This window comes from Didymella exigua, assembly GCF_010094145.1.
Source record: "Didymella exigua CBS 183.55 unplaced genomic scaffold M421scaffold_2, whole genome shotgun sequence".
In the NCBI taxonomy this organism is placed as follows: domain Eukaryota; kingdom Fungi; phylum Ascomycota; class Dothideomycetes; order Pleosporales; family Didymellaceae; genus Didymella; species Didymella exigua.
In genome coordinates, this window is record NW_022984776.1 from 91888 (window position 1) to 113792 (window position 21905).

The 21905-nt window shown below is 54.7% G+C and overlaps 12 protein-coding genes across 12 annotated transcripts; 4 read left to right on the plus strand and 8 right to left on the minus strand.

Moving 5' to 3' along the window:
* Positions 1 to 468: 468 nt before the first annotated feature.
* On the minus strand, positions 469 to 2181 carry M421DRAFT_415521 (geranylgeranyl pyrophosphate synthetase). Its single transcript, XM_033590730.1, has 2 exons — positions 1015 to 2181; positions 469 to 968 (listed from the first exon to the last, which is right to left on the minus strand). The coding sequence occupies exons 1-2, from the start codon at positions 1854 to 1856 to the stop codon at positions 566 to 568; spliced, it is 1245 nt and encodes a 414-aa protein (XP_033453406.1). The 5' UTR covers positions 1857 to 2181; the 3' UTR covers positions 469 to 565.
* M421DRAFT_190992 (uncharacterized protein) lies at positions 2097 to 2793 on the minus strand. The gene has a single exon (XM_033587989.1). It carries the CDS (start codon positions 2697 to 2699, stop codon positions 2337 to 2339), a length of 363 nt encoding a protein of 120 aa, XP_033453407.1. The 5' UTR covers positions 2700 to 2793; the 3' UTR covers positions 2097 to 2336.
* On the minus strand, positions 2462 to 4016 carry M421DRAFT_415523 (uncharacterized protein). The gene is made up of 2 exons (XM_033590731.1): positions 3761 to 4016; positions 2462 to 3711 (listed from the first exon to the last, which is right to left on the minus strand). The coding sequence occupies exons 1-2, from the start codon at positions 3983 to 3985 to the stop codon at positions 2887 to 2889; spliced, it is 1050 nt and encodes a 349-aa protein (XP_033453408.1). The 5' UTR covers positions 3986 to 4016; the 3' UTR covers positions 2462 to 2886.
* Positions 4017 to 4172: 156 nt separating this feature from the next.
* Positions 4173 to 5696, plus strand: M421DRAFT_191024 (uncharacterized protein). The gene is made up of 2 exons (XM_033587991.1): positions 4173 to 4567; positions 4631 to 5696. The coding sequence occupies exons 1-2, from the start codon at positions 4344 to 4346 to the stop codon at positions 5577 to 5579; spliced, it is 1173 nt and encodes a 390-aa protein (XP_033453409.1). The 5' UTR covers positions 4173 to 4343; the 3' UTR covers positions 5580 to 5696.
* A 439-nt stretch (positions 5697 to 6135) lies between these two features.
* On the minus strand, positions 6136 to 7182 carry M421DRAFT_88437 (uncharacterized protein; the record flags this gene model as incomplete). The annotated part of the gene is made up of 1 exon (XM_033597664.1): positions 6136 to 7182. The coding sequence occupies one exon, from the start codon at positions 7180 to 7182 to the stop codon at positions 6136 to 6138; it is 1047 nt and encodes a 348-aa protein (XP_033453410.1).
* A 1375-nt stretch (positions 7183 to 8557) lies between these two features.
* On the plus strand, positions 8558 to 9954 carry M421DRAFT_415527 (uncharacterized protein). The gene is made up of 2 exons (XM_033590732.1): positions 8558 to 8855; positions 8917 to 9954. The coding sequence occupies exons 1-2, from the start codon at positions 8660 to 8662 to the stop codon at positions 9507 to 9509; spliced, it is 789 nt and encodes a 262-aa protein (XP_033453411.1). The 5' UTR covers positions 8558 to 8659; the 3' UTR covers positions 9510 to 9954.
* On the minus strand, positions 9688 to 11354 carry M421DRAFT_191060 (uncharacterized protein). Its single transcript, XM_033587992.1, has 3 exons — positions 10898 to 11354; positions 10356 to 10849; positions 9688 to 10299 (listed from the first exon to the last, which is right to left on the minus strand). The coding sequence occupies exons 1-3, from the start codon at positions 11060 to 11062 to the stop codon at positions 9867 to 9869; spliced, it is 1092 nt and encodes a 363-aa protein (XP_033453412.1). The 5' UTR covers positions 11063 to 11354; the 3' UTR covers positions 9688 to 9866.
* A 190-nt stretch (positions 11355 to 11544) lies between these two features.
* M421DRAFT_415529 (uncharacterized protein) lies at positions 11545 to 12134 on the minus strand. The gene has a single exon (XM_033590733.1). The coding sequence runs from the start codon at positions 11992 to 11994 to the stop codon at positions 11647 to 11649; it is 348 nt and encodes a 115-aa protein (XP_033453413.1). The 5' UTR covers positions 11995 to 12134; the 3' UTR covers positions 11545 to 11646.
* A 614-nt stretch (positions 12135 to 12748) lies between these two features.
* Positions 12749 to 14730, plus strand: M421DRAFT_612 (GMC oxidoreductase; the record flags this gene model as incomplete). The annotated part of the gene is made up of 4 exons (XM_033595859.1): positions 12749 to 12881; positions 12934 to 13116; positions 13171 to 13281; positions 13331 to 14730. 4 exons carry the CDS (start codon positions 12749 to 12751, stop codon positions 14728 to 14730), a joined length of 1827 nt encoding a protein of 608 aa, XP_033453414.1.
* Positions 14731 to 15182: 452 nt separating this feature from the next.
* On the minus strand, positions 15183 to 16918 carry M421DRAFT_613 (general substrate transporter; the record flags this gene model as incomplete). The annotated part of the gene is made up of 4 exons (XM_033595872.1): positions 15183 to 15383; positions 15437 to 16153; positions 16205 to 16709; positions 16761 to 16918. 4 exons carry the CDS (start codon positions 16916 to 16918, stop codon positions 15183 to 15185), a joined length of 1581 nt encoding a protein of 526 aa, XP_033453415.1.
* A 1619-nt stretch (positions 16919 to 18537) lies between these two features.
* M421DRAFT_191083 (uncharacterized protein) lies at positions 18538 to 19481 on the plus strand. Its single transcript, XM_033587993.1, has one exon. It carries the CDS (start codon positions 18738 to 18740, stop codon positions 19326 to 19328), a length of 591 nt encoding a protein of 196 aa, XP_033453416.1. The 5' UTR covers positions 18538 to 18737; the 3' UTR covers positions 19329 to 19481.
* Positions 19482 to 19635: 154 nt separating this feature from the next.
* M421DRAFT_52033 (RA-domain-containing protein) lies at positions 19636 to 21257 on the minus strand (the record flags this gene model as incomplete). Its single annotated transcript, XM_033594993.1, has 2 exons — positions 19636 to 20774; positions 20825 to 21257. 2 exons carry the CDS (start codon positions 21255 to 21257, stop codon positions 19636 to 19638), a joined length of 1572 nt encoding a protein of 523 aa, XP_033453417.1.
* Between the last annotated feature and the right edge of the window lie 648 nt (positions 21258 to 21905).

Genomic DNA, 21905 nt, shown 5'->3' on the forward strand with positions numbered 1-21905 from the left:
GTGATTCGCTCGGTGGGGTGATTCGCTCGGTGGTGGACCACGTTACCCTCCATCATGTACGATATAATGCCACTTGTAGCACATCGGTTGATCGCCGAGCATGAGTGAATCGTTACCGAGCCTGGTATGTCTTACCTAGGGCTGCTTCGGATCAATGGAGAGAGATCTCAACGTGACTCTTCCGTATATGTCTGACGTGAAACAGAAGACTTTCGATTTGCGTGTGGCTGGCCCTTCAGAGGGGAGCACTCGTCGTACATGTATGTGCCGAGTGAGTTGAGCGTAGGTGTGGATGGTGATGGATATTAGTATGGTTCCGAGCAAGTCGAAGTTGAAACGCGGACGTGAATGTCATACTGTGCACTGTCTGGAAGATAGAAGAGTGTTCTTCTGTTGTTCGTTGGTAACGCCATAGACAACGTTTTCTACAGTCGCGTGCACAACACCAAAAGCAGAAGGTTCGGAATGGATACATAACTTCGTAAATATTAGAAATTTCGCTATGCATATACTGAGATGCTACAACATTGTCCCCCCCGCACGTCGTCAATATTCGCGCAAGTTTTCATCGCAACACCAGTCGACCCAACATGATCCTCAACGCATCAGCACCCTCTTTTCCACCCTCACCCAATCCCTGCTCAATCCTCTTGACGAGGTCCTCCGTCTTCCCTCTCAACTCATCAATAACACCCTTCGAGTACTCAAAGCTTCCCTTACTCTCCATGTACTTTAGCGCATAGCGTTTGACCTCCTCATCCGTCGTTTTCTGCTTCAAAATATTGATCAGGATCTGGTTGCTCGGGTCGGCACGTATCGCGTGGATGACGGGAAACGAAAATTTGCCTTCTGTGAGGTCTTCGCACAGCCCTTTGAGGGACGAGTAGCCAGAAGTTGGGGAGAGGTTGAGGTGGTCGTCGAGAATTTGGAAGAGGAGGCCGATTGTGGAGACAAGGGGTGCGCAGTCGCTGTGCTCATGTCAGTAGTGGTTTACGGCGGAGGAGGGAGTCGTACACCTGTATCGCGCTCTCGGCCTGCATGAGCTTGATAGCTAGTCTGAAGAGTCCACCAGTCTTGTTGCCTACCATCTCGAGATAATCTGCCTCGCTGGGACATGTCAAGCTGTCTCTCCAGTATAGATCCATGCCCTGCCCTCTGTGCAGGTTCAAGAGCTCCTCTGTGAAGATCTCGATGAGCTTGGGATTACCCATGTGCATCAAGTCCTGCAGCGCCTTGAAGTACACGTAATTCGCCGAATTGATCGTCTGCGCAACACCGAATATGCTGTTTGCAACAGGGATGCCTCTCCGTAACATCGAGTTGTCTTCCACATCATCGACCAGCAATGACGCTGTGTGCAGCATGCCCACCACTCTCGTTATGATCTCGAGCCGCTCAGGTGGTACCTGCAGCCACAGGTTAAACGCTGCTATACATTGCGACCGGATATCTTTTCCTGGATGTCCCCAGAGGTAGTCGTATGGCCCTAGCAGAATGCGCTCCTTCTCTTCTGTCCATGCCGCGCCGTTGCCGTATATGAGGTCTTCGCCTAGATTCTTTGTGTCGCTCGGCGGGGAGAGCGGGGTTGGATAATTCGTGCTGACTTCTTCGAGATTCATGGGTTCCGAGTGCGATTGTGTGTGCGAATTCGAATGTGGTTGTGTGCCGTTGAGAGGCCCTGTAGAGGCGTGTGACGTCTTGCTCTTTTTGCTTTGGCTCATCCAGTCGATCTCGGAGAGCGGGCGCAGTACGCTGTGACGTGGATATATAGGTTGGCCGTTCGCGACCTGCCCTGAAGAGCTCGTTCGGGGCGGTATGGCGTTTGGCGAGGCGAAAGGATGTGTTTCAGTCGACATGATTCGCGAAGGTGGAGCTTATGTAGATGCGCGGGTAATGCTGATGTACGTGCCTGGAGTGCCAGACACCGAGGTCGATGCGGGGCAAAGTACAGAAGAAGAGATCTGCGACAAGGCTGTATGCAGCTCTTGACGCGTGCAAAGGCCTCAGTCGGTCGCGCTGGGATCGCAATACGGAATGCACGGAGGCCGAGGCGTATTGTTGAGATAATTGATTCGGAGACCGCTTGAGTACCGCGGAGGCCTCAAACTACGGAGAATCGCGAGGTAGAGGAGACAAGTAGCGATTCCACGACATAGGCCAGAGATCACTTGTAGGTATCAGCAGGACGCTTAAAGCTCCAGGCACAATCGTGCATAGGCCTCGAACATGACGCAGTCTTCGGCAACTGTGGGCCGGCGATCGCGCTAGCGCACCATGGCTGACTGCTCTTCTCACATGAATGGAATAGCTTGAACAGCACGCAAGTGTTCGCTGTATCAATGGTCTGCACAGCAGCAGGGAACGCGTCTTCGCGAAGTTTGATCTTCGAGGCCGATGTTGATTGGATCTTGGCTTCTTACGTCAAGAATGGTCATAATTGCATTTGAAATATGTGACGAGCTGGAGAGCAAGTATTCCGGTGATCTATTGTGTGAGACCACTGTCCTTGCAATCGAGAAGATGACACGTGTATCTATACAGAGGAGAGATGAGCGATCACGTGGCCCAGCCAATACGAAGATGGGAGCTCGTGGCTCATGAGAGGCTTGAGCCTCACGAGGCCGAGCGCGCGGCAGCGCGCGACAAAATAGTATTCCCGAACTGATTACTACACGGCCGAAATTTGCCAGTACCCTCATGTAGCGACAGAAATGAAAGATGTACTGATAAGCAGGCCAGCCATGATCTTAGTGCTGGCATTGGCGAACTCCATATTGGCGCGCCAGTAGCAGAACCCTATAATGTTGGTGTAGGTAGCAGATAGAGTGGTGCGCCCTGATAAACCGAACGACAATCCTAGCGAATACTTAGTCGGTGCCCTTGACGCTAAGTGATGCCGCTGACCTTCGCGACCTTCCTCTTCTTTACGGATTTGTTGACCACGACACGCTTCTGTTGTAGCTCGAGGGTCCTGCCCAGCTCTTTGTTGAACGCCATGCGCCTCTGTGCACCCGAGCGATCCTGCGGGTTGCTCCAGTGATTTCGTGCCAAGCTCTCACTAGATACTTCCAGCACGTCGAGAGCGGCATCGAACCTCGCCTTTTTGCGACCAACAGCTTCGAGCCAAGGGAATGCGTCGCGGCAGGTCTGCTGGGCAGCGTTCTCGGATTCGCGGCACTGGCCAACGCTGCAGTCGATGTAGAACTTCTTCAGGTTGTTGGCCCAGATCAGGACGGCGAAGCAGGCGTTATTGTATGCTCTCAATGTGCTACCATAGCCCCATCCTTTAAGGCGCATAATCTTAAGGCGTGAAGCGCTGATGCTAGGGTCAAGGTTAATCATACAAGAGTAGAGAGCAATTGGATCTGCAAAGATAAGTTCGTTGCTGTACAAGATATCGCACCCTTCATGATAAACTTGCTTATTCACAGCAAAAAGGGAGAGAACTAGCTCTGTGGCCTGTTCTTTAGCGTTGTTGTTGATCCTGTGCGACTGATAGTATAACCTGCTACCAGTAGCCTGTCTAAGGGACTTAGTCGAGACGCTCTCTGCACAACGGCGCTTGCTGCGTTGGACTGCGACGAACTTGATGTCCGATGGATCCATGGGCGCGTAAGAGTAGATCATGTTGCGTATCTCTGCTGGCAGCTGGAGGAAGGGAAAGAAATTGCGTTTAGGAAGCGGTCTCGATGCTGCAGGCTTGCGTGGCTTCTGGGGTGAGGTCAGTATCGCTGGGGTGCACGAGGCGCAATTGGCGGACCTTTGCCCTCACGACCTCTTCCTCCGACTCGGCATCGGTCTTGTCAACACCCAGCTTTTCTATGCGGTAGTTGACCTGGGTTCGCTTGCGCTTCGAGTAGCGTCCAGACGCAAATGTCGGTGGAGGTGCGCCGGGTTGGGACATCGCAGGCTGAACGTAAGCAGCTGACAGTGTGATGGTTTCGAATTTGGAGGGCAGTTGAGCTGTGCATGGGTGGAGACGCATGTAACACAGATAATCACGAGAAGAAGGCGTTGTGAGGCGGCTTCAATAGCAAGTTGTGTGAATACTAAAGGTGAGGATCAGCTGCTTTGCGAATCGGTCGTTAGCGTAGGCTGCAACTGGGACGAGCAGGGGTTAGTAAGGCGTCAATCGACGGCGCCTAAGATCAATGTAGTTGTGGTGACGATTTCAATTACCACATTTCTGTAGCAAGTGTTTGGTGTTGCTCGAACTGGACGTGAGGATTGAGGGTTGACGGAAAGAGCGTCACGAAAGCGCGTCACCACTGCTTAGTCACCTGGGCACTAACCCTTTTCGGAGGTAAAATGAAGGCTCGCACTTTGCGCAGACCGGCAACAAGATGGCATCAATCGAGTCATTGTGTACTCTTAAGCTCGAGTTACCGCCGAGCTGCATCGAGTTCTGGCCTCTTGACTCGCAGTATGCTGTAGTTGGAACCTACAACCTCGAGAAAGAAGATGGGCAGGGCAGCGGCTTGTCAGATCCTGCGCAGCATGAGGGGCAGAAGAAGGAGCAACAACGCAACGGGAGCTTGATCCTGGTGCATGTGGAAGGGGATGACGTGTAAGTAATTATCTTATAGCTATGTGATCCTCAGGTCGAATGTGAAGCTTATCCTCCCTCTAGTAAAATTATCCAGACGCTTGCAACTCAATCGGCTATTCTCGATGTACATTTTCTCCTGCAGGAGGGTGCAGATTCCATATTCGGTGTCGCCACGTCAACAGGCTCTATGGGTATCTACCAGCTGGACCAAGAATCTTCTGGCGATGTTCCAGAGATGATGCTCCTTCAGACCATCCAGTACTTCCCGGAAAATGAGCTGATTACCGCCTTCTCATGGCATCCTGAGCAATCAGCAGTCGGCATGACACTGTCAACGGGAAAGGTGTGTCTTGGCAAAGTCGACTTGGAGAACCCTTCGCACTTGGATGTTGGCCTGCATGAGCTCGAAGCGTGGACCCTTGCCTTTCTACCAGATGGAACGGGCATCTACTCCGGTGGCGACGACTGCGCTTTGAAGTATATGGAGCTACCGCGCGACCACCCAGACAGTAAAGAAGAGATCACTGGAGCAAACTATGCGCCTTCATGGATCATGTCGTGGTCAGACAAGAAGGCCCACAACGCCGGTGTTACCGCCATCCTGCCCATTCACGTAGATAGCGGGAACAGCTGGATCGTCACTGGCAGTTACGACGATTGTATACGCCTGATCCACGCTCCTACCGTCGGTCGTCGACTGGTGCACGCTGAGATGGACCTCGGAGGTGGAGTGTGGCGTCTGAAGGTCCTGGACAAGAAACTTGCGCCTGCAGCTGCAGTCAACTCGAGCGAAGCGACACAGCCGCCTGAGGGACTTTTACTTCTTGTCAGTTGTATGCATGCTGGTGCACGTATCGTTGAGCTTGTTCGTAATGGCGATGCTTGGAATTTCGAGGTTCTGGCCAGGTTCGAGGAGCACAAGAGCATGAACTATGGGAGCGACTCGCAGGTCAAGCTTAACGAGCAGGGCCAACGGACATTTATCTCTACAAGCTTTTACGATAAGTTGCTGTGCCTTTGGAGGTATTAAGGAGAGGCAGGGGCGTTTAGTTGTGCGAAGAAACCACTGGAATTGATCCTGCCCATCGTGACAGCACTGCAACCACGCAAGGACCTTCAGGATAGTGTAACATCTAAAAATCAATGACTCTAAACCGATAGTTGATTTACGAGCAATGTCGATGAGGTCAGGGTCAAACGTGGAGTCTGGAGCTGGTCAGAATATTGGCACCGCAGAGGCACATTGTGATAATGCGTTAGACGCTAACAAAATCCGGAGAAGTACGTTGGGGAGACACGTCGATGGTGAGCTTTAAGATTTTCGGTTTCTTTTTCCGGGTCCATTGACGGTATTATATGCAGCCAAATGAGGCGACGCCAGAAGAGGGAATGAAACAAGGAACCCATCCACCTTCGCAAGCTTGCTAAAAGCGGCACAATACACGAGGGCGAGACCATTTAACAGGCCAAACGCAACAGCAGAAATTGCAGACCAGGAAGAATCTTGATAGAACAATGACCCCTGATCAGAAACCCACAAAACCCGCCCTAACGCCGGACTCGAAGAAGAAGAAGAAGTCAGCTGCTTACACCAGACCATAGCCCGGATATGAGCTCATCACCTTGTCCTCCAGAGCTGCCCATCGTTTCTCGTACATACGCGTTGCCCTTTTATCCTCATTCAGGAAGCTTTGTATACGCTCGATCAACTCGTTCTCAGACGTTGAGGGGGCTTGACCTGCACCTGCCCCCAGCACCTGTTCTCCTGGATGTGTAAAATGAGTGGCGTCATACTGCTGCTCGAGAGAAGCGACGGGGAGGGGGGGCTGCTTCCCGGCAGAGCGGAAGGAGAGAGGCTGATCGTGAACAGCAACGAGAAGTGGAGGTTGCTCTCTAGATGCAGGGGCGGCGTCGAGGTTATGTTGCTCGTCAAAAGTAGTAAAGAATGGGGATATCTCCCCAAGGCCAGCGAAGACTCTCGGCTGATGTTGCTCTCCAGTGGCAGGGAAAAGGAAGGGCTGCTCGTAAGCAGGAGCTGCACCGAAATGTTGCTGCTGGGCAGCAACGCAAGGGCCAAGGGGGGCAGGAGCGAGACGGGCAGGGTGCTGCTGCAACTGATCGGCAGAAGTAGGGTACTGCTGCGGAGAAGTAGGGTGATTGAAGAGAGGCCCGCTTGCAGAGTAGAAAAAGTTTGCCGGCGAACGGTGGCCGAGCCGAGGTTGTGGAGCGGCATGGTGAAAGGAGGGGAAACCCTCTTGTGTTCTCCATTCACCAGGCGCAAATTGCATCTCACGGGGCAGCTGCGGAGGAGGGATACCTGGTACTTGTCCAGCAAACCAGACGCGTTGCCCATTTGGCCGACTCCATTGAACCCTGCCCAGCTCTCCGGAACCAGTGACCCGGAACCAAAAACCTCGATCGTTGCGGTAACAGCCTGGTGGAAGCTGACCATTGAAGAATTCCCTGACACTCTCGATACCAAGAGCCAACAGGTCATCATTCTCCAAGCGAGTACTCTGCGCATAATCGCAAAGCATATTTACTCGTCGTCTCGGTTGAGCACGCAAGTAACGGCTCTTCTCCTTATGATTCCTGCATCCGATGACAGGGGGAAATTCAAATGCCATAGACATTGTGACTGAAGCTGTGTTCTGAAGAGTGTTAGTCGCAACAATGGTGCTCGTACGAATAGACTTACCGCTTGTGGTGAGCTTTTCCTGGAAGTTGCTGAAGTGGTTATTCAGACTTGTTGCTGATCGGAACCCTGATCTGCCATTTTTCGAAGAACCGGATGGTATTCAGCGCGGAGAGAGGGCAGATGTTCATATAGTTCCAAGAATTCGAATTTTACAGCTTCGTGGGAGTATGTTCACATGAACCAAATGACTCTGGCGGCAGCCTGAGCTGGGTGTTTCCGAAGGAACTTCCCATAGGCTACAGGTGAATTGAACCATCGAGCAATTTTCTCTCGTCTTCTGGTTCTGCGTCAGGTCTACTTTCGTCTTCTGGTTCAGTGCAGAGTCGTCCACTCAGGGTTCATGAGCTAGCAACACAGTCAATTGGTTCAGCACAGTCCATTCTAATGATCTACCGAAGAATTCGTTCCATTGACAACCGGTAGCTACGTATGTCAGAGCCATAATTCGTCTCCCATTGAACGATTGTGCCATGGAGGATTTTTTGCAATCCTACAACCCACCGATAGCGCTCACTTGCTTGATCAGGAATGACCACGAGTATAGTCTTTGCGTTGAAGCCGCTTATGAGTGACCATTGGTATCCATCCTATCATCTGTGCTTCTTGTGCTGTGATTTTCTCCATCATGAATATTACTTGTAGAGACGGCCATTGAGGTTGCACACAAAGTCTGGTTCGACGGCTGACGTAACAACATGTAGAATGGTAGGGGGGGATGTGATTGGAGTATTTGAAAGGGTCTACATTGTCATTTGGTTCCGGTGCGGAAAAGGTTGTTCGGCTCTCGATATTCGGTAGCTAGCACTAGCGGTAGTACCAATAATGCAGGTACCCGTTGACCCCGGGATAGAATCATTTCCAGGAGCGTTGTGTTGTTCCGGAAGTTGAGTTGCTGATGAAAGGCAGAAATCCACGTTCATATATGCTGTTCGAAAGCTACTCTCAGCTCAGCCATGGCTTTCGTGCATACTTAGGCATGACAACAGCTCGCCTTACTGTAGCGATGCCTGGTTTCCTGAACAAGTATCTTCCAAAGTGTTCAGCTGATACCTGGAGGGCGATTAGCCACCCTATTTTTCGTCTTCGCCTGCTTTCCCCGCGGATGCGACCCATTCTGCAACACGCAAGCAAAGTAAAGCTTCAACAACAACGTGTGCGAGTAGAGAACTTGAGATCGGACATTGTTGAAGAGATGCGCAGCTCGACGTGGAGGACTCTGCACGTGAATGCAAGGTGGGGGCGGACGCTAGCCCGGCGCGGACTTCACCCCTGCATGAAACCTCGATGTCCGTCATCCCTGTCTGTGATGCACTCTCCACATCGCACACGACACTTCACTAGTTCTTCAAACACGGAATGTCGAAAGTCTAAGGCAAAGATTACGACCAAGACAGAGCTAAAGTGTTCGAGAAATGTCAGTCGAAATACAGCCACCCTCAGAGCTAGCATCATCGACACGCAACGCCCAGGCTGCCAGCACCGCGCACAGCTGCCCGTCATGTGGCACACTTGTCGCACTTGACTTTGAGGGCACAGGAAACGCTGCGAGGCTTATCAGAGAACTGCAAGCGCAAATGGAGGTGCTAAGGGAGAAAGCGACAGCTGCCGGTACGTTCACGAAGTGGACCAGCCTCCATCATCTGCCTCAGCATGCTCACGCTTCGTGTAGTGAACAAGTGTACCGACTACGAAGACCAGATTCGCACACTGAAGATCGCGCCGTCCAGCAACAGCCAGCCAGTACGCAGCAACACCTCGGACTCAGTTAATTATTCCTCCCCAGACAACCGCCCACCGACGACAACGCCCACTCACGCCAGGTCACAGTCCCGGTTCTCCTTCCTCACTGGGAGACTGACGTCGCCCGTGAACTCGACTACCGCGCCGCCTGTAGACTCGACGACCGTGCGGCCTGTGCCTGCTGGAGCAGATCCCGATCCCGATCTTTTGCATGAGCTCGAGCGCGAGCGTGCACTACGAGCGAAGGCGGAAGACAGAGTGCGCACAGTAGATTCGGAGATTGAAGAGCTGAGTGTGACCCTTTTCTCGCAAGCAAACGAGATGGTGGCAGAGGAGCGACGAGCACGAGCGAAGCTGGAACAGCGGATAGAGCTCCTTGAAAAGAAGGACAGGGATAAGATGGGACGGCTGGACCGTTTGGAGAAGGCCGTCAGCAGGCTCGACCGTGTCAAAGCCATGCTGGGCAAGGATGACACAATGAGCACTGCGAGCAAAGCTCTCCCTGCACCACCAAGGGACTAACTGCTGAGCAGTTGTTCGTTTGCGGCATGTTTTTGTCTGATTCCACAGGACCACTACAATTCCTCGCGACTTTACTTTGAGATACCCCGCACGTTTATTGGATTTGAGCGTTGAGCATAGAGCAGGCGCATTGACGTTGTAAGTATTAGCACATTATTTGAAAAGCAGACAGTCATGTAGACAGACGTGTGACATACGATGCATACCATCGCTCGGTCCCGGTGACGTATCCGATAAGCAGGACTACCGGTCGACAAACCAAATGTTGGACTGGAATGCAGCAAACACCGCGATTATCTAGTAACATAGCGCCAGAGTATACCGCTCCATCCCTCCCCGGGAGAGCACAATCCAGCTTTATCCACCGATCTTCCCATACGTGGTGTGAGCCCTGTTGGGGGCCTGCACACCATCACTTCTTTCTGCGCTCGTAACTTCGTGTACCACCGTCTTCGTAATGCCGCTATCGGCATTCCCAGGCAGTATGTCCTTCTCACTATCGTCATCATTGTCTGCGGTAGAGCGACCCATCGGTTTGCTGTAGGGTTTGCTGACGTTGTATAGTGGTATACTTCTTGGCGTCTTCGATCTCGTTATGAACGTCGACGACAGCATGCTGCGAAACATCTTGTCGAACACTTTTCGCAGAGGTGGCAGACTCGCGATTAAGATGCCGACTGAGAGCTCTGTCGCACTCCAGATCGTCAAGTTCACGCCATCCCAGGTTGGGTCCTTGGTCTTCTTGAGCGCACTTAGCTCTATAGTCTTGAATATCGAACACACGGTTCCTCTGTGGCTCAAGTCAGCTCACTATTACATGCCGCTAGATCTGTCCGGAATGCCCACATTAGACCCAGCATAAAGACAATCCTGAGACCCCACTGCGTCCGCCTTGCCAGCTGGATAGCCGAAAGGTACAAAATTGGTGCCACAACATACACGACATCCGTGATGATGTTGGTAACACCCTGCGCATACGTCAAGACCGTATGTCCCTTGTACCAGCAATGGCCTGTTACGCTACGGTTCCAGTTGGCTTCGAAAGGGACGCAGTTCAGCAGACCCATACATGGTAGGATGCAGTTGAAAACCGCGACCATGAGAATCGAGGCCCACACGATACCCGTGTAGACCTTAGAGAACTTGAGAGCCAGTAGATATGCGCAGATCGAGAATTTTAGAACGGCGACCCCCATCAGGTTGATAATTTGCCCGACCCAGACATGGTAGCTGTACCCCAGGAGATCCTCGGGCTTCTTAATCGAGGGGTCAGCGATGTGTCGACCTTGTGCCAAGGCGGTGGTTTGAAAACGAAGACCCATCGTTGTCAGGTTCAATATCTATGTATTGGTCAGTGCTGTTTTCTCTTCGTACGACTTGAAGCTTACCCCCGCGAAGATTAGCAAATAGTCGCAGAACAACAGCTTACGTTTGTTCTGAATCGCATATACGACCCGCCAAAGTAGCACCGCTGTGCTGAGAATACCGATGCTGATGGTTGTCCCTAATATCTGGTTCCTTCGATCCGGCCATTCCTGCTGTGTATCCGCCATCCTGGCTACTGGGTGAGGGATCTGATATGCCCAGGACGATCTCAAGCGAACACTGCGTCAAAGTGAACAAAGGCCGAGTGGGCCCAAAATTCCAGGTGAACGGAGCGATGAGAGCGACACAAGAAGTATCTTACTCATAACGACATCTCACGTAGGTATCCCTAATTCCAGTCCTGCAGGCAATCTTCTCTGCGATATGCAGCCAAGAGGGCACGTCTAGGGTCTGTTTCGCATGACTCTCATCTTTTTCTGGCTCGACCCTCCCCAACAAGCCGTTGATCCGCGCGTACCTGCACCCGAGAGTATCGCCGATTATTACTGTGACAGCGGAGACCTTTTCTTTTTTCTTCCCAATCACTAGACGTCTCGAGTCAGACGGTCAGGACCGCTATGGGAAACGAACATCATGGTACGCAATTGATCACTTCAAGGACAGCACTTCACCGAAAAAATCTCGAAGACGCAGCGTTAGCGAAGCTCTCTTGTATTGCGGTGGTCAGCTTCACAACTTCGTACGATTGTTTCTGTGCTTTCGATTGCTCTCTTCTACCTACACGCGTCCAGCAAACCCATTTGAGCCATCATCACCGAATCTCGATGGTCGATGGCACATTGGTATCCCACGTGAAGAAGACCTTAGCCCGATACAGGCTCCCGACAGCGGATAACACCAGCGAAGGCACGTTCCGTGACTGATATGAAACGTTTAGCTGGTAGAAGACCAGGGTTTCCTCCGAGAACGCCACAGGGGAGCGGGATCGCGAGGTCGACATCTGGACACGGATAATGTTGACTCGTGGGGTGTAGTGAACATCGGAGATGCCATTCCCAAGAGTCATGCAGCCGGAAGAAACATTAGGGAGGAAGTTGCCGAATTTGAGAGCAAACAGCAGAGATGCCGGATAGATGACTCCGGGGTCTTTGCCATCCATTAGGTACGACGATGCTACCTTCCATCGTGTCTTCTAGTGTATGCAGCGACGATCTGGCATAGAACCGGCGCATTGGTAGATATTTAGACCAGAAAGTGGGATGGCCAGGTCTTGGAACGCTTGCAGAGCTTGAGCAACTACGCCGCATCTAGGAACTGATCTCCCGAACAGAAAGGATTCTTTTTCTTGACATCCACAATAATATTGAGTGCCCACGAGAGCGAGTCGGGCCGTTTCGTGTGGGTTGCACTTCAACACACATTACAGCACACGTGTCACACATTGCAACGATGACCAGGCGACGAATAGTGCAAGATAAAGAGCCGTCCAAAGCAGCGACGGGAGGCCAGTAATCTCTCGAGACGCTTTGCCCCACGATGCTGGAACCACGCGTACGAGCATGGGGCGCCGCAGCGGGCGGTATGACCCCTGCAAGAGCCGAGCCGCGTTGTGGATCCTATCATACCATGCAATCTCGCAATCTACGCATTCGAGCAGGCGTGCCCTCATGCTCTACTAGCTAGAACACGCAGGCTGCGGGCGCCTTTACGGCCCAGCCAGTACCGAACCATGCATCAATAGGAGATTATTCGACCTCGTGGCAACTATATGTTCATAACGTCCGCAACGGCCGGCAGGAGTGACTGGAATCGCATTTGCGACCTCATCCAGTCATTCGTTCATTGTTGGTGTCTTGTGGTTGCTAAAGATGCATTCCTTCACTCGTTATGCTGTTGCGGTTCAGATTTTGGGCATGTCCGTTGCTCTCCCAAGCGACTCTCTGGCTGGGATTGAAGCCAGGGCATCAGATACATATGACTATGTCATCGTAGGAGGTGGAGTCACTGGGTTGGTCGTTGCCAACCGCCTGACCGAAGACACGAAGAGTGGGTTACTACATGCTTAAACGGAAAGGAACATCATGCTGACTATCTCCAGAGTCTGTTCTTGTCATCGAGGCTGGTGGTGCTTACGACAATCCTAACGTTCGCCTGCCATATGGTGCAACATATGCTCTGAACACATCATTGCTGTGGACCGACTATGTCAGCCAGCCTGAGCCTGCTCTGAACAACAAGACATGGAACACCCGGGTTGCTCAAGTCCTTGGTGGTGGCTCTGGTACGTTGTCTCGAGGCCACTTATCGCACTAACAGACTAACTTAAGCATCGCAGTTGTCAATGGAATGATGTACGACCGCGGTTCTGCTGCTGATTACGATGCATGGGAGGCGTTGGGCAACAAAGGGTGGGGGTGGAGTGGCCTCTACCCATTCTTCAAGAAAGGTAAGATGTAAGCATCAACAAGCCAACTATCGAGACTAACTTACAACAGGAACTGAGTTTATTGCTCCTCCTCAGAAGCTGGTTGATGAGTTCAATATCACCTGGGATCCTTCGGCGTATGGCACAGGCCCACTGAAGCTTGGTATCGCCGACTTTCAGTACCCAGATCTCAAGAGCTACTGGGCAGCATTCGATGGCCAGGGCGCACGTCATCTCGTGGATGGTAACAATGGTGACAATGCCGGGTCATCGTGGTACCCTAACACAATGAACCCTAAGACTGGTGAGAGAACGCATGCTCGTCTTGCCTACTACGACACAATCGCCAACCGCTCCAACCTGCACACCTTGCTTGAGACTGTTGCAAATGAGCTTGTATTCGACACCAACAGCAGCAAGAGACTCGTTGCTCGTGGTGTCAAGGTCACCGACAAGAAGACAGGAAAGACCAAGACAGTGTACGCCAAGCGCGAAGTCGTTCTCGCAGCTGGTGCGGTCAACACGCCTAAGCTTCTTCAGCTCAGCGGTATCGGCCCCAAATCGGTTCTACAGGCTGCTGGCATCCAGGTCAAGCTTGCGCACGATGGAGTGGGTTCCAACTTCCAAGATCACCCATACACAGCCATGGGTTTCAGCGTCTCCAACATGAGCGACCCCAACCCTACCTCGCTCTCTACTGACCCTGTATTCAACGCATCGGCATGGGCGCAGTACACCAGCAACAAGACCGGACCTCTTACTCAGGCTCGCGGAAATTCTCTTGCCTTCATCCCCCTCCCTGAGGTCGCACCTGCTAGCTACGCCAACATCTCCTCCCAAGTCACCGCCCAAGCCACCAATGCCTATCTTCCTGCCATCTACACGGGCAGCAAGAAGCTTCTCGCTGGCGTTGCCGCTCAGCGCAAGATTCTCGCCGGCCTCTACTCCAACGCCAAAGCAGGTATCGTCGAGTACGGCATTCCCGCCGCTGGCAGCGGTCTTCTCGTCGCGCTCCAGCGCCCCCTGTCCCGCGGAACCATCGCCATCAACCCCGCCAACCCCCAGGGCGCCCCTCAGATCCGCTACAACGCCATGACTAACCCGCTCGATAAGTCCATGCTTGCCGCCTGTGTGCGCTACATCCGCCAGGTGTGGGCGCGCCCGGAGGTTTCGCGGTTCACACCCGTCGAGACGAGTCCTGGAGCGCAGTACCAGACTGATGCCGAGATCATCGACCGCGTTGTCGAGATCGGTGCGCTTTGGCCTACGCTGAGCCACCCTAGTGGTAGCTGCCCGATGATGCCGGAGGAGCTTGGTGGTTGTGTGTCGAATGAGTTGCTGTTTTATGGCGTGGAGAAGCTGAGCGTTGTTGATGCGTCGATCATTCCGCTTGTGCCTAGTCAGCACATCCAGAGTACGATGTATGCTATTGGTGAGAAGGCGGGGTATATTATCAGCAATAGGCGTTAGAGGCAATATGGAGTGGCCAGAGTACTTATATGTACTGAGCTGTCGATATCTCAGCCCGAGACTTCGTGGATCGAATAATCTGGTTGGAAATTTGCACCTCCGATCGATGATGGCAGGGTCTATTTGCGTATGTACTGCCCCATCTCGAAAATCGGTAGGCCTGCTCGGGAGTTCGCTCTGCTTGCTTTCGTGACCCACAGACCGGAAGGTATCGATGACGCAAAACGTCAGGAACACCCAACAATATGGGAAACTTCAAGTGTGTGGTTGTCCGTAGGCAGATTGTGCATAGCTGGCCAAAACGAAGTGTGGAGTTCGGATGCAATTTGTTGCCTCAAGCGGTGAACGCAATGATTTATTGAGTATCGAAGCAAAACGAACTGTGCAAGCTAGAGCAGGCAGGATGTCACGAAGCTAGTCACGGCACCGCCCCCTTATCAAACAGCAGCCCTCTAGTGCTTGACAGACTCAACGTGGACGTCTCCCTCCTTCTCGTAGCCAGAAGTGAAGCCATCCTGGCCAATCTTGTCGGCATCGACGACAGCAACCTCGGCCTCATCACCATCGAAGATCTTGGCAATCTCCTCGAGAGTGGGACCCTTGGTCTCGACGTAGAAGAAGACGACGAAGATGAGTTCGAGGAAGATCCAGGCCTATTCACGATGAGCAGGTGCATTTGCGTGGATTGCAATGAGGATTCACTTACAGCGTAAATGGTGTAGAACTTCCAGGTGGGGTGAAGGAACTCGAAACCGTAGGGGTTGACGTATTGGTTGATAGTCAGAGCAACCTGGACGAACAGGTTCATAATCATGAGGCCCTTGGCACGGATCTTGAAGGGCAGGATCTCGACGGTGTAGGCAATGAGCAGACCAGACCAGGCAAGAGCGTAGGCAACAGAGTAGATCCAAATCATAGCAATGACAGCCTGACCAGCAGCCTTGCTCTGCTTAGCCTCCTGCTGCGAAGAGCAGATTGTCCAGATGACAAAGGTCAGACACATGGAGGCAGTGGCAGCGATGAAGAGCGGGCGACGGCCGACCCTGTCGCAGAGAAGAGCGCAGGAAACAGAGACGATGAGCGAGAGAATCGTGAGACCACCGTTGAGGCCGAGCTGGGTGTCGCCGTCGGTGATACCAATGGACTTGTAGACATCAGTCGCGTAGTAGGAGACAAGACCATTGCCAGACCACTGCGAGAAGAGACCGAGAGATGCGATGAGCATGAGCCTGTACCGGTTGCCCTTGGTTTTGAAGAAGTCGAGGTAAGAGGAAGTCTTCTTGTACATGAACTCGAGGCGAATAGTTTCCTTCATCTCTTGGTACTCGAACTGAACGGTGGGGTTGTTGATGTCGCCGTTGGCGTGGTACTTGCCGAGAATGGCAAGAGCCTCGTCGTACCTCTCCTTGGAGATCAACCAACGCTACACGACCCATTAGCAAGGCGTAAAACGATACGACAAAGCAAGGCTTACTGGAGATTCTGGGATGAACCAGATAAAAGTCAACTGGATGACGGAGGGGAAGGCCTGGGTCAGAGCGGGAATGCGCCAGCACCAGTCGCTCTCAATGCGCTTAGTGCCGAAGGTCAACCAGGTGCAGATGATGGCACCGACGTTCCACAGACAGTTGTAGACGGCGGTAACACGAGCACGGTGCTGAGGGTGGCAGAGCTCGGTAAGCAGCAGAGGAGATGAGAGCTGGGCAAGGGAGTTGCCAAAACCCATCAGGAAACGCCCGCCCATGAAGTAGTCGAGGTTCTTTGCGGCGGCCTGGACGGAAGCACCAACAATCATGATAGCACATCCGATAGCGATAGCCCACTTGCGGCCGAAGCGATCGGCAATGAAGGGAGCGACCGGAAGCGAGGCAATGGAACCGATCGAGTAAAGCGCTGTCAGGAGACCGAGAGTGGACTCCTTGGGGTCGTTGAAGTAGGTCGTCCATCTTTCGAGGATACGCAGGTTGTTCAACATGGATCTATTGCATATTAGCACAACTCGCCTATCAGGTTGTTGTGAAATCCCATACCCATCGTAGCCTGTGGTCGCGGAGGCGATACAGATGATAAAAGCCCAGAAGTAGAGCTTCCTGAGACCGGGGTCGGATTTCCAGTCGACTCGTGCCAGGTGAGGAGCCTCAGCCTGAGCGATCTCGAGATCAGCCGACTTGTTGGCTACAGCGCCCATCTTGGGCCCGAACTTCTTCATGGTGAATGATCGTTGTCCGTTTAAATGAAGGGGGGTCGGGGCTGAAGAATCAGCTCCACGGCAGCTGGGATATATAGACTGTCGAGGTACCGGGCGTGGGCCGGGTGCAGCTGAGCCTGGGTCATTTGCGATGCTGGGACGCTTCATATATGTGTTCCATCCTCATACTAACATTAACGCGAGGTGACCGTTAGCTGCATTGTAACGGCTGGGCGGACCGGTTAATTTCTGCAATACAACCGCGTGGCCCCGAGCACTCTGCGCGGCAGGCGGATCATTTTGGGACAAGACTACGGCAGAAGGCTCAAAGAGGCGTGTAATTGATCCATTTGGCTGGACGGCGCTTATGGTCTGGTCCTAACGTTCAGGTCGCAGTGGTCCCATTGTCACGTCGGTCTTGCGGTGTGACAAGCCGGACATGTTGTTGGAGGTCTTGTCCACTCGTTGGCGCTGATCTCTTGAGTGATCGGAGCATCAAGGCTTGCATATTGCTTGTCAGCGCCGCAAGGCCAGGAACAAGAAGCCTCTTTCTGGGCAAGTCTTGTCTTCAACGTCAGCCCGCCCATCTCAGAACTTGCAGGCGCGCAGGGCTTCCAGAAGGGCAGTGAAAGATGTCGAGCTACGGCAAAATACATTAGCCAGGACCGCATCCCCAGACCCCAGATGCCCCTAGCAGCCAAAAGCGCGGGGATAGTGGCGAGGGCCTTGAATGCGGTTGGTGGAAGTTGCGGGGCCCACTTTTGCTAGCTCACGCCGAATGAGTGGGCATCGGAGTCCCAAGACGTAACCACAACACGTGCCCAGCTGCGGCAGCTCCATTCTTGCAGTTTCAATTGACCCCACACAACTACCGCCCGATCTCGATGTCGCACGGTATCGCGCTCTGTTCGCTGGCGGTCGTGCCCGCCGCTACCTGTCTATCAATGCCTGAGAGTGTTCTCGGTTGACCTGGATGACAGGTACCAACATTGCCCTTAGGGTGCGAATTCCCCACAGCTTCAAAGACAAACCGATGTCTCGACGTGCATGGGTTCATGCACAATCAGCGCCACCCTGGCAACAGCCAGTCAGCGTCCCGGCTTTCAGCCTCCGTGCTGCCCGCAGGCGGGTGGCTGGACCGACAAGAATTCTTGATTCCACCGTGCTCTGGGCATGGAGGCGGCTCAAACGCACATGCTTCAGTCCCTCGATATTACCCGGTAGTGCCTCCTTGCCGGGCTTCGAATGTGTATGTTCCTCACCGTAGCCATTGGAGAAATCCCAGCTCGCCTTCCAGATGGCGTCTGCGATCGGACTACCTACCGTCGAATGAGTGGCCTGCTTGTGCCTCATCCATGCATTGCTTCGGTAACGCTTGAGTGCGTTACCAATGACAGAAGGTGTGGCGTGAATGCACATGGATTGATCACATGTGCGCGTACCGTCTTGTTCAGCTACGTGAGGATCATGACTACGAGATCTGGAAGCTATGTGCGAGAGCCATGTGCCACCGTGTATGCTTGTGACAATATTGCGTGATAATCGATGAGTCGTAGAGTCCCGCAGGAAGTAGCCATCGCCGGCAGCCTTGCCAGCAATCAAGACAATTTCGACCTCACGCTCACGCGCTTACCCAACAAAGTAAGGATTAAACCTATGCGGGCAAGTGCTAGGCTCGAACAGGTAATGGATCAAGTCAGTCCGCTCTAGCGGCTTTGCCGGGCGCTGTGACAGGCGACTAAGACATACGGTACACTCTGAGCAGCCAGTTCGATAGCTGTGGAGAAACGGGGTTGGAGTCACCGACTAGCCAGCGACGATGAAGGCGCCCACAATAAGGCCGAGAGAAGAGTCGCGATCTGCTTTCCCCACCGCATCTCCGCACTTCGCTAGCCGTCGATTATCGAACGCTGTCGAGTTTCAACTCGTCAAGCGCTTGCAGCCAACCGTGCGTGGCGTATCTGACTCCGGTTGCTCGGAGACGTATCTGCAGTTCTTCGGACGTGGCGTCATCTGCAGTTTCTTCGGACGTAGCGTTATGTGCAGTCTCTTCGGACGTAGCGTTATGTGCAGTTTCTTCGGACGTATCTGCAGCCGTCTCAACCCACGCTTGAAACTTCATGTCGGTGCATTGGGTGTGTCGTGTACTCTTGCATTTACAGCCCCCAACACGGCCAGTCGCTCGCCAAAGTGCGTACATATAGTACATACAGTACATACAGCACATACAGCACATACAGTACATACAGTACATACAGCACATACAGCACATACAGCACATACAGCACATACAGCACATACAGCACATACAGCACATACAGCACATACAGCACACACAGCACACACAGCACACACAGTACATACAGTACACACAGTACATGCGCCGCTCGCTCGGGGCCGATATCGATAACCGCAGCGCAAGACCAAGACCAACGAGCCAATCCGTCCGTATCCGATCCATGTCCTATTTTCTCTCCCCAAAGCCGTCAATCCGTACTCGTAACATGCAAGAAGCGAAGTGAACAAGTGGCGCAGTCGAAACGAAGGATTCCCAAACGCCAGGTAAATGATTTTGCAGGCCAGCGCCAAAACGCCGGGGAAACATGCCAGCCGCCAAAGGTATGCTATGCGCCAACACGCGGTGCATTGTGCGCCAACACGCGGTGCATTGTGCGCCAGCACGCGGTGCATTGTGCGCCTACACGCGGTGCATTGTGCTACAACACGCCGCCAGGCAGCGGCGTGCCGCGATTCTGGCTGTCCCATCCGAACCCGCTGTTTGGGGGGACGGCGCGGACGTCGTTGCCGCCCACTGTGCTGACGTGGCCCTGCTCTGGCGCGGCGTGCTTTCGCAGCATGAACATGGGCTTTCGGCCTTCTTTGTCCAGCTGCTTGAACAGGATCAGAGGCCGCTCGTTCAGGCCCAGACAGCGCTCCTGATCGCCGTGCACAATGTACAGGGCGTACTGCCGCCAGTCTGCCGTGATGTTGTATTTCTTGAGCGCCACAGGGAGCACCTTGTGACACGGGTCGTCAATGGACACGCGGAAGGACTTGAAGATCTCGACCTGCGGGTTCGACGACGGCGCCTGCTGCGAGCTCGACGACGGCTGCAGCGTGTTGGAAGCGGAGCCGCCGGAGAGCGGAGGGTCGCGGTCGCGGTCGTCGGGCGTGGGCGTGGGGGCCGAGCGGCCCATGGAGCGGGCAGACGGGAGGCCGGGGGTCGCGCGGGGGTCGCGGTTGGCGGCGACCTGGTCGGCGTAGGCCCAGCTCTGCGTGTTGTCGTGGTCCTGGTGGCTGCGCGGTATCTCCGGGCGCGCGTACTGGGGGCGGCCCTGGGCGTATGCGGGCGACGTGGGCGAGGGCTGGGCGATGGAGTTGGGCGACATTTGCGAGGCGGCGCCCAGCGAGGCTGTGAGGTGCGAAGAGGCCGCGACTGCGGCGGCCGAGGGGTCCAGCGAGGCGTGGTCGACGAGAGCGCGGTGCTCTTGGATGGTGGGCGACGGGTTCTTGGGCGCGGAGCCGAGGAACAGCTTCTTGGTGGAGAACTTACGCGACAGACTGCTGCCGGAGCGCGCGTCAGCCGTGGCGGGCGGCGAGGTCACGTGTTCGTGGGTCGTCGGCAGCGTCGGCAGCGTCGGCAGCGTCTGCTGCTGCTCCTTGAGCATGCGCACGAGCGGCAGGATCTCCTCGCGCAGGCGCTTGTTCTCGTCGATGACGCGGCCGAGGTCCTCGCGCAGGTGGCGCAGCTCGCTCTCGGCCGTGTGGATGCGCTCGTCGCGGGCCTGCACGACGCGGATGACCTTGGCGAAGTCGTCCTGGGTGGGCGGGGCCTCCTGGGCGGACGTGTCGGCGGCTGCAGCCACAGTCAGCGGGGGCAATGGGAGACGGCAGGGCAGGACTCACACAGCGGGATGTAGTCGTCCGGCTCCAGCGGCACCTTCTGCTTGACCTTGATCTCGTAGACGGCCTTTAGAATGGTCAGCCGGTGGCCGACGCTGGCGACGCCCATCTCCTTGAGCTCGGCGTGCTGCAGCGCGACCAGCACGTCGCCCGAGATGCCCTCGTCGACAAACGTGTCGCAGTACTGCTCGAGCCCCAGGTCGCCGATGCAGTCGGCAACCTGCTCGGCGCTCCAGTCGACAATCAGGCCCGGCGGGCTGCTGCGGCTGTCGCGGCGGTGGGTGAAGGTGGTCGGCGTGTGCTCGGTGCTCAGCGGGCCGGAGCTGGTGGGCGAGCTCTCGTACTCGGCGGGCTGCAGGTCGCGCTGCTGCCAGGCGGTGCGCTCAAACTCGTCGTCGGCGTCCGAGTCGTCGTGGTACTTGGACGTGTACGCCATGCTGGCGGGCGGCCGGTGCCCCGGCGTGGCCTCGCGGAAGGCGCTCGCTCGCCGTCGTCTGCGGCCGTGGGCTGGTCGGCAGCGGGCGGCGGGCAGCGGGCAGCGGGCAGCGCGGACAGGCGTCGTGGTGCGGCGGCTGCGAGGCCTGGCAGACGGGAGCGAGGCGTCGCGCGGCGGGGGCGGCGGACGGCGACAGCGACGGCGGCGGGCGGCAGGCGGGCGACAGTCGTGCTGCAGTGGGCGACAGTCGTGCTGCAGGCGGGCGACAGTCGTGCTGCAGTAGGCGATAGTCGTGCTGCAGTGGGCGATAGTCGTGCTGCAGTGGGCGATAGTCGTGCTGCGCCGGCGGGGAGCGCTTCAAAGTGCTCGAGGTGCTCGAGATGCTGGCGGGCGGGCAGGGCGGTGCAGCGCTGCTCGGGCTGGACTGTCCAGGCTGTCCGGGCTGTCCAGGCTGTCCTCTGAAGCTGGTTATGCCGACACGGCGCAGCCCCAACCTTCTCCAGGCCAACCCATGCCGGCAACGCGGCTAGCGAGGCCACCGATGCGGCAAAGCCCGACCGGTGATGTTCATTGACCAATAGCCCAAGCCACACCGAACGCCTGCTTCTGTACTCAACACCGAGCATTGCTGCGCGGTCCGCTGCTGCA